The sequence below is a fragment of the Mytilus trossulus genome, chromosome 12 (genome assembly GCF_036588685.1).
Source record: "Mytilus trossulus isolate FHL-02 chromosome 12, PNRI_Mtr1.1.1.hap1, whole genome shotgun sequence".
NCBI lineage: Eukaryota > Metazoa > Mollusca > Bivalvia > Mytilida > Mytilidae > Mytilus > Mytilus trossulus.
Window position 1 is genome coordinate 16,609,134 of NC_086384.1, and position 11,010 is coordinate 16,620,143.

The following is an 11,010-nucleotide window of genomic DNA, read 5'->3' on the forward strand; positions in this document are numbered from 1 at the left end:
AACCAGAACATTTGGAAGTCAACATACTGTGGATTCATTTATTTTCGTGGATTGAGGAAAACTTGCATTTTCATGGATTTATTTAAAGGACCATAGTATCTGTAAAGATCATTACAACACACTCCACTTTTTTCCAGTCCATATAATAAAGTATTAGGAAACTATAAGTAACTTTGTAAGAATAATTTGTGTTTTTAACTTTACATATATAATTATCCATTCCTATATATATATAGCTTTATAATTATATACTCATTTGTATTTTGTTGATCATCTTCTGATTGATAAGAACATTTAGTAGCAATTATGCTTTCCTTTTTACCATTATTAGATAAAAATGGGTTCTTAGAGAGAACATATAAATTTTAAAAGGTGCATAGGTCAGCGCAAAATAATTTCCAATACAGACAATGAAAGAAATAATATTTAAGATAATGATAACTAATGAAAGATTGATGAAATAATATGAGTATTAAAGTGTAATGAAAAGCACAAAACAATTGGTTTAGTTAGTTGTGTGTTGTATATTTTTCAGAGCGAAAAACAAGAAAGTTTATAGGGAACCTTTAAACCAGGTAAAATATTCTTTTAAAGTATTAATAATATGAAACAAGTTACACAGTGCATGACAGCATGTTATATCTTTTTATGCCCCACCTACGATAGTAGAGGGGCATTATATTTTCTGGTCTGTACGTCCGTTTGTCCGTCTGTCTGTCTGTCTGTCTTTCTGTTTGTTTGTCCGTTCGTCCCGCTTCAGGTTAAAGTTTTTGGGTCAAGGTAGTTTTAATTTTGATGAAGTTGAAGTCTAATCAACTTGAAACTTAGTACACATGTTCCTTATGATATGATCTTTCTAATTTTAATGCCAAATAAGAGTTTTGACCCCATTTTCATGGTCCACTGACCATAGACAATGATAGTGCAAGTGGGGCATCCGTGTACTGGGAACACATTCTTGTTAGAATTTATTTTGAAAACTATAAAAGGAGCAGTTGCCTTTAAGTGATGATTTTAACCCCTTTTTGATCATCATCTGCCAAATAATAACAATAGAGAGAAATTGTAAAATAGCTGAAGATTTGGCAAGATATCATCTATAAATTATCAAATAATAGTTATTGTCAATCGACTCCTTGTATGTTAATAAGAATTATTGCCCTTGAATGGCATTTGTAACGCAAATGTATTTATTCTTGTTAGCCAATCAACTTTTCTGCCATTGCTAGGAATAGAATATAAGGGTGAAATGCAAGTAGCTGTCTAAAGTCTTGAAAACCTAATAGATAGAGAAAATCAATGCAGAGAAGAGGAACTATTAATACTATAAATAATTTGAGGTTCCATGTGTTTGTGTAAGTACTAGTAAACCTAAATTACCTAATTTTTATAAAAACCAAGGTTTTTATCAGTCAGCATTGTCTGGTAAGCTTGATCAACTATTTTAAGGAAGTCTACTTTTCTTGTCAGATTTTGTTTTGCCTTGATAGAGTCAAAAAGCGAGACATAGGTATGCTGTTTCAGGTGGCGTCGTCATCAACAATGTATTAGTTTGTGATTAGGTCTAGTTAATGGTGAACCACAAGTGGTAGGTCAATCATTTTTAATATGCACTTGTATATTGGCATTGGCACATCTCATTTTCATGGAAAATATTTGGCCTTGCTCCCCTCAGTCATGGTCTATTGTCTTTGAAATTTTGATTATTATGCCTTTCCACTTTTCTTTGGAAAGACCTATTGCTTTTCTTCTGATTATTAGGTCTTTCCACTTTTATGTGGAAAGACCTATTGCTTTTCTTCTGATTATTATTTTTTTTTTTTTTCTTCTTCCTTCTAATTTTTTCCTTCACTGTTTTTTGTTTTGTTTCTCAAGTTGTCGCTTAGATATTTTGAATATGATATTGAACAGTTTATATGCTTTTGAAACTTACACTGCTTAAAAGAATACTCTCCCATATCAGAGTTATGTCCCTGAACACTTTTTTTCTTGTTATCTCTAAGGCTTCGCATGTGACCGACAAATTTATTTTTCCAAATAGCTCGTTATATCCTCAGGATGTTCTGTTTTATTTTGACCGAAGCCATATAGAGATTCCATATGAGAGTTATTTCCCCTTTTGTATTTGATATAAGTGAAATGTATTTTTAAACTGGAAAACCATGGGTCTTTTGATTTAAGACCATTGGTCCATAAAAATGAAAATAAAGGTCAAGGTCATGTTCAAAATTTTGATTTTGGTTTGTTACACTAATATTTAGAAATCTTATAAGATATTTACACAATATTTTACAGAATTGTTAGTTGCTATATGACATAACAGGTAAATTTGAGTTGAAAGGGTAAAGAGATATTTAATTGGAGTTAAGTTTTCTCCCCTATTATATTTAAAATTACACATATGGTGATATAACTCATTTATCATATATAATTTAAAGACCTAGGGTATGTCATATACTTATAAAAAATAATGGTATAATTGTACCTCATTATAAAACTTATTTGTACACGAATTTATTCAATAAATTTAAACAATTGCCATAGCCGTTATGACTTTTATTATCAACTGCCTCAGGTTATTATCACATGGCATTTCGAAGCCATTCAGCAAATTCCAGGAAATACACCTCAATGAAACGTTTATAGGGAAAAACATAACTTAGTTGGATAAAAAAAGTGTTAGGAATCAGGAAAATATATTATATAAAAATGCAAAGCAAATAGTACAATAAATGCATTTTTGAAGTTTTAAGATAATTCTTGTCTGTATATCTTCTGCTGAAGAATATGATAAAAAGAGCATAGCATCAGACCCCTCATCAGCCAATGGTCAAAATCATCCCTCGAGCCTCTGGCTGATATTGTGACCTAGGTCTGGTATCAAAAATGCAATGTTATAATCTATAAAATTCCTTATTCTATTTATAGAGCAACAAAGACCTTCTAAGTGATACTCTTTCTCAGAATTTGTCATTTGCTGAAGATACAGTGGTAAGTAACTGAGTCAGAACTTTTAATGTGATGAGTATAAAGTGGTGAGTTACCAAAGTCAGAATTTTTCATTTGCTGAGGTCACAGGAGTGAGTGACTAAGTAAAAAAAAATATTTGATGAGTATACAGTGGTGAGTGACTAAAAGTCAGAATTTTTCATTTGCTGAGGTCACAGGAGTGAGTGACTAAGTAAAAACAAAAAATTTTTATGAATATACAGTGGTGAGTGACTTAGTCAGAATTTTTCATTTGCTGAGGTCACAGGAGTGAGTGACTTAGGTAAAAAAAAAAATTGATGAGTATACAGTGGTGAGTGATTAAGTCTGAATTTTTCATTTGCTGAGGTCACAGGAGTGAGCCCATGCAATAACTCTAAATTGCTTTGACAAAATCATTTTCAATATATATACTATGTACCTTCCTGTCACCAAATAAATGTGAAGTTCAATTTTTCATGATTTTAGCTTTTATCATTCTTAGTTGTAGACCTTCAAGTAGCTAAAAGTGATACCTAGACTTATTTTATCCTTTTTGTTTCTGAACCCTACATAAATTCATTTATATAATTTTGTTGATCCTGTTTGGGGGTCCAGATTTCCAAATATCAGAAAATCTGGTTTAATTTCAATATGACAGCCTCTTGTTTGTATTATTTCAGGAAAAGTACATTGATAGCCATTCTGAAACAGAAACTTTGAATGCAGAGGTATGGTATATTTTATTTTCTATGGAAAGAAGAGCAAGAAAGTAATATAGAATCTGCAATTTATCATCTCAAATGTTTAAGATATACCATAATACATTATGATAGTATATCAGTTATTGTTTTTTTCCTTTTGAGAGCAATATTTCCAAAAAACAAAAACAAAAATACAATATCAGGACAAAAAAGAAACACCAGTACATATATTTCGCTTGTATTATTTAATTAACACATTATTTTGTTACAAATCCATAGAATGTATGATTTTAAAACAAATTGGCAATAAAATCATATATACATTTGTATTTCATAAAAGGGCTTTTGAGCTATAATACAAATAAAATGATGGTGAATGAAGTAAAAGGACTACCGTACAGTACACAAAATAATGACACTTAAAAATGCTGGGAAATATTGTAGAGCGTAGTTAAAAAGTAGTAAACAGCTGTTGTAAATAATAAATTGTACCTGTTAGTCTAGTTCTAGCAAAGAAAATGTTATTGTGCTCTATGTTAATTTAGCCAAAAATATAGCTTATGATGTCAGTTTGATTATTATATTAAGACTTAACTATCATTAGCATTTTATGAAATTCTTTCTGACAATTTAAAAATTTAGAAAAAATCAAATATGACAGACAGCAACCACTCTAGCCCATTTTGAAAATGGGTAAATTTATCTTGATATGAATTATCCTGCTGGTTCATTTAATTTTATGTCCCAATAAAGGCAAGTCTCAATGATGGAAATCAGTATAGCAGGGGCGGATCCAGCCATTTGAAAAAGGGGGGTTCCTAACCCAGGACAAAGGGGAGGTTCCAATTACATGTCCCCATTCAAATGCATTGATCATCCCAAAAAAGGGGGGGTTCCAACTCTTGGACCCCCCCTCTGGATCCGTTCCTGTATAGATAGTGCGGATGGGGCATCCGTGTGCTGGGGACATGTCCGTTATTTTTAAAATTTATTTATGATAAGCTCACATAGAAAGTTTTGGTATCATCTTTGGTGTCTTCCTCTTCCGTTTGTAAATCACTTCAGCATTGGATCACATACAGCTAGTTCAGTGTTCCTTTAAAGGATCAGTTTAAAAAATATTGACATATTCATATAAAAGTTAAAATGTTGAAAAAAAATCCTCCACCTGAACATTGCACATGCACTAACGTGCATATTGTATATCAATTAAAAATTACAATATGTGAAAATAAATCATCTCTTTTGTTGTATAATGGGTTGTTTGATGTCTTTAACTTTCCACAAGCTAGATGATTCATTACTTGTGAAATAAACATTTTGTTTGTCAAATGTAAAAACCAAATGATTAATTTGCATTATTGTGTGGCAAGACAGTAAAGTTGTAGCAACTCATACGTTTCACTTTTGTTGTCATTTTCAAAGGCATTATTCGTATGGAACTTTGTTTATCAATGAAAATGGCTGTACAGAAGTCAACCAAAATTGCATAAATTCTTCTGCATGACATAAAGTTGTGCACAAAATATTTGTGTATTAATGTTCATTAATTATAGTTTATGTAAGTGTTTATTTCCTTACAGCTGCCATTTGTATCTTTATCTCTTATTCTTGACTTATTTATGATGTCTGCAAATTGTTTAACCGCAGTGTTTTGGAATTCTACTGTGTCATGTTATCTGATAAATCAGACACGTCAAATTGGAGGTCACTCCTTCCCAACATCGTCTAAAGCTATCAAATTTTTTGTAATAGTAGCAGTTGAAACTTTGTATAGGATAGATATACATGTTTATTTTTGTAACAAGTTTGTTTGTATTTATTGAATATTATAAGTACCATCATTTAGAAATGGACTTAGTAACACGAACACTTTGTTGATCTTTCACGCTTATTTCAAAAGTTTATTTCTATATACAACATTTTAACTGGAACCTATGCAGATGTACACGAACTGCACAACAATACTGATTAAGTTTATATTATTTTTGTTCGCTGTTAGATCGCAGAATAAATTGTGGACATGACATTTGACGTTTACATTCTCAAATATTCACAGATGAACATGCCTCTAAAGTACTGTTTTTCGGATTTTTGATTTATTTTGATTTTCCAATGGATAATAATAATTTATTATTATTATTAATATTATTATTATTATTATTATTATAATTATTTAATAATTATTATTATTATTTGATAATTATTATTATTAGTTTCTTAATTGAATTTACTTCATCAGTCGTTCTGGGTCTGTTTACATAACAGGTTTGATTAATACCACGGAGATGCTTCAAACATACATTTAATCTTAAATCAGCTGGGGGAAGGTCATTGTTCGTTCATACTTTAGAGTGAAAGAAACACAGCACATAAATTGAAATTTAATCTCAGGAATTTTTTGGGATTTCATTACCAAAATAAGGACTGTGCAATTTCTGAATAAGCTTTATATTTTAAGCAATCTACTTTATAGAATTGAATTAACCTTTTTAATTTTTGGGTGTATGGGGTGTGAAGAATTTTGAAAATTAATACTGTGGCTTAAAATGGTTATTAAAAGATTAAAATAAATAACCTTGCAAAAGACAGGTTGAAAATGAATATTTAATTTTTGCTAAAATAAATAACCTTGCAAAAGACAGGTTGAAAATGAATATTTAATTTTTGCAAAGCAAAATCCAGGAATGAATTGTGTACAAAAGTGAAAATAAAGCACAGTTGCAGAAAAAGATAAACATGCATAGTAACAGATAAAAATATTCAATCTACTCTACTGAAGATCCTCTTGCCCGTCTTCAGAATATCAACAATTATTCTTTTACAAACTTTGTGAATAAATATAACTAGATTTATAAGTGAATTCACTGATTGGATGGATTTTTTATTGTAATAATTTTAAATCAGTAACCAATTCTTTAATCTCTCCAATAGCAAGTGGACTTCCAAGAGAATAATGAAGATTTTAGTAATTTGAATCCAGTGGGATTTCTGAATCCTGCAATTGGAAAATCTGGAAATCCTAGATGGAAGAATAAGGTTTACCCTGAATCATCATGTACCAGGAAATTTGATATTTCTCCTGCAGAACTGAAACCAGAGAGTAAGCTGAAAAAGGCATTTGAAGAGAAAGATGATTTGAGGTATGACTGGACTTATGCCTTACCAATGCATCAGGTTCTAGAACAAGCATTGAAACCAGTATCTAAACCAAAAATACAGTTTCTAAGAGAAATAAAATTCAAATTGTCAGCTGATGAAAAGAACACTGAGACAAATCCAACAGAAGAAGGAGAGCATGATGCTGTCATTGACCTTCCTCAATCAATGCAACAAATGTATGGAACAAAAAAGGCAAAAGCTGTTCCTACAAGTGGTCTTGTTGCACATAGCATGTCTCACAGTAGAGACATCGAGGAAAAACACGAGGAGAAAAGCAGTGACGCTTAACAGTTTGTTCTTATACAGTAGCACATTACATATTTTTAGTTAACAGTTCTTTGATGATATAGTAACTTTTTCACAATAATTGTAAGTCATTATATTATTTATATTCTATTGAATGTTTGCTGTTCTGCAGATAATTTTGTAATCAGATGTTTCATTTCTTAAGTTTATATTAGCTTTCAAATTTATTAATTGTATTATATACTTGACAAAAATTGCTGTTACTAATATAATCTAACTGTTTTGTTGTAGCGATTGACTTAACTGTTAGTGTTTCTTTCTACTTGTATCATAAAACTGAATCTAGAAAGTAGATGTATTGCTATAAATTCCTGTGTATTTAATGAGAAAATTATTAAAAAAACTTATTCCAGATTAACAAGAAACTTTTTTGTTAAAGTGATTACCAGGTGTCAAACTTCATTTTAAGTAGCCTTTAGGTTTTATCATATAAACACTCCTCTTCATATATTGGTATCACGTTGTCAGCGTCGTTCGAATACACTTAGTTTCGGGACAATAACTTAAGTTTATGAATGGACCTCTATGAAATTCAAACACAAGGTTTGAAACCACAAAAGGAAGGTTAGAATTGATTTTGTTCAGAGTTCAACCTCTGAGGTTGTTTCAAGCGGCGCCCTGCAGAGCATTTTATTTTTGCATATTTTTATACAACACAAATGATGGTAATCCTCATTGTTTTCAATGAATGAATGTTAAAGACCCTCATTGGTAGTCCAGGTTGTTAAAAATAAATCTTCTCGTTTCCATTGGGCCAAAATATTAGCCCTATGGCACAGAACCTTCAGCGCCAAGATCAAATTTGAAAATTGCCAAGATTTTAGAAAGGTAACAATATTTCAACATCACAATATCTGTATAATTTGCAAAAAAACTTTGATGATGTTCTAATTTCACACCTTTCCATTTGTTCACATATAGTTTTGCATTCTCAAAATCGAGATAAATTCAACAGAGATTACTAAAAGATTCTGAATTACACTCAGTATACGTACATGTAACTATGATCTCCTTGCCATTTTTAGCTCATCTGGCTCATAGGGCCAAGTGAGCTTTTCTCATCACTTTTCATCCGTCTTTGCTAACTTTTACAAAAATCTTCTCCTCTGAAACTACTGGGCCAAATTTAACCAAACATGACCGAAATCATTATTACAGTATCTAGTTTAACAATTGTGTATGATGGCCCAGCCAAACAACTAAGATGGCTGCAATGGCTAAAAATAAAACATTGGGGTAAAATGTAAATTTTGGCTAATAACTCTAAAACTAAGCTTTTAGAGCAAATCTGACAGGTTAAAATGTTTATCAGGTCAAGATCTATCTGCCCTGTAATTTTCAGATGAATCAGACAACCCGTTGTTAGGTTGCTGCCCCTGAACTGGAAATTTTGCTGTTTTTTGGTTATTGTCATGAATATTATTATAGATAAAGATAAACTGTAAACAGCAAAAATGTTAAGCAAAGTAAGATTTACAAATAGGTCAACAGGACCAAAATGGTAAATTGTCATGAATCCATCTGTCCTTTGTTGAATATTCCAATGACCAAGGTGAGCGACACAGGCTCTATAGAGCCTCTAGTTTTTATACGCCCGTCAAAATTTTGACGGGACGTTTTATGGTATACAAATGTCCGTCTGTCCGTCCGTCCGTCTGTCTGTCTGTCTGTCTGTCCATCTGTCTGTCCGGTGTCGCACCATAACTTGAGAACGACTTATCCAAATTTCATGAAACTTAACATAGTTGTTTCTTATGATGGTCAAATGATCTTTATACTTTTTGTTGAAAATAAGATTAAAACTTTTTGAGTTACAGCACTTTGTAACTAAAACAGGGGTGTGTTTTTTTCACATGTTGCACCGTATCTCAAAAACGATTCTTGATTATGGCTTAAAACTTTAAACACTTCTTAGTTATATTAATCTAAAGATCTGTATACTTTTTGGTGATGATTCAATATTTTATTTTTGAGTTATTGAGTATTTTGTAAAAAAGGGGGAGGTTTTTTTTACATGTCACACCATATCTCCAAAACGATTTATGATTATTGCTTAAAACTTTACACATGTCTTTGTTATATTAATCTAAAGATATGTATACTTTTTGGTGATGATTCAAAATTTCATTTTTGAGTTATTGAGTATTTTGTAAAAAAGGGGGAGGTTTATTTTACATGTCGCACCATATCTCAAAAACAATTTATGATTATTGCTTAAAACTTTACACATGTCTTTGTTATATTTATCTAAATATCTGTATACTTTTTGATGATGATTCAAAATTTCATTTTTGAGTTATTGAGTATTTTGTAAAAAAGGGGGAGTTTATTTTTACATGTTGTGCCGTATCTCAAAAACAATTTATGATTATTGCTTAAAACTTTACACATGTCTTTGTTATATTTATCTAAATATCTGTATACTTTTTGATGATGATTCAAAATTTCATTTTTGAGTTATTGAGTATTTTGTAAAAAAGGGGGAGTTTATTTTTACATGTTGTGCCGTATCTCAAAAACAATTTATGATTATTGCTTAAAACTTTACACACTTCTTTGTTATATTAATCTAAAGATCTGTATACTTTTTGGTGTTGATTCAAAAGTTTATTTTGGAGTTATTGAGTATTTTGTTAAACAGGGGAGTTTTTTTTTACATGTCGCGCCGTATCTCAAATATAATTTATGATTATTGCTTAAAACTTTACACACTTCTTTGTTATGTTAATCTAAAGATCTGTATACTTTTTGGTTTTGATTCAAAATTTTATTTTAGTGATATTTAGTTTTTTGTAAAAAAAAAAACAGGGTTGGGGGTTTCACATGTCGCGCTGTGTCTCAAAAACAATATATGGTTATTGCTTAAAACTTTCTCAGAAACTATTTATGATTATTGCATAAAACTTCCACACAAGACGTCGGGCGTATCATGTGCTCATGGCGCAGCTGTTTATTTATTCATATGGTCCTTACATTTTACACGAAATATACTCAATGCCAAAAAGTAAAAATAGAAGGTTTGATAAATAAAAGACAAATATTTCATGTTCTTTTACAACAAAAACAATTAATGTTTTACTACAATTCTTCAATTTGTATACGACCACAAAAATTAAAAAAAATTTGGTCGTATATTGGTATCACTTTGGCGTTGTTGTCGTCGTCGACTGAAGAATTTTGGTTTTCGCACTATAACTAGTATAAGTAAATAGAAATCTATGAAATTTAACATAAGGTTTATGACCACAAAGGGAAGCTTGGGATTGATTTTAATTTTTAAATTAAATTAAACTTTTGACCCCAATTTCACGGTCCACTGAACATAGAAAATGAAAGTGCATGTTTCAGGTTAAAGTTTTTGGTCAAGGTAGTTTTTGATGAAGTTTAAGTCCAATCAACTTGAAACTTAGTACACATGTTCCTTATGATATTATCTTTCTAATTTTAATGCCTAATTATATTTTTTATCCAATTTCATGGTCCATTGAACATGGAAAATAATAGTGCGAGTGGGGCATTCGTGTACTTTGGACACATTCTTGTTTTGTCCTGGATTGGGACACCTCCCTTTTTAAAATGGCACCTGCTGGTAATAATTCTGTTGAGAAAATTCTTGAACAAACACAAGTGTGTATATACTTAACACATTGGAGCACATTTTTAACATTTAATACAAACTCACAACTTCAATTGACAACAATACAAAAAAAATATTCGATCTGGTTACTGTTGGTTGTAAACTTTAACTGCTAAATCATTTTCTGGTTTAGGAGGAAGTTTACCAATCCTGACCTTGATGAAGAATCAACACAGAATTATGGAACATATGAAAAAGAAGTAGTATGATAGACTAATATTTAGTTTGCTAATT

General features: G+C 30.7%; 1 protein-coding gene across 1 annotated transcript in view; it reads left to right on the forward strand.

Moving 5' to 3' along the window:
* The window catches only part of LOC134692259 (uncharacterized), a 100,356-nt gene extending 91,567 nt beyond the window's left edge, over positions 1-8,789 (forward strand). The window contains exons 71-74 of the mRNA XM_063552709.1: positions 536-575; positions 2,929-2,991; positions 3,651-3,698; positions 6,606-8,789. Of these exons, the coding sequence (XP_063408779.1) occupies positions 536-575; positions 2,929-2,991; positions 3,651-3,698; positions 6,606-7,121 (667 nt within the window). The 3' untranslated portion in view covers positions 7,122-8,789. The remainder of the gene's footprint in view (positions 1-535; positions 576-2,928; positions 2,992-3,650; positions 3,699-6,605) is intronic.
* Positions 8,790-11,010: the final 2,221 nt, after the last annotated feature.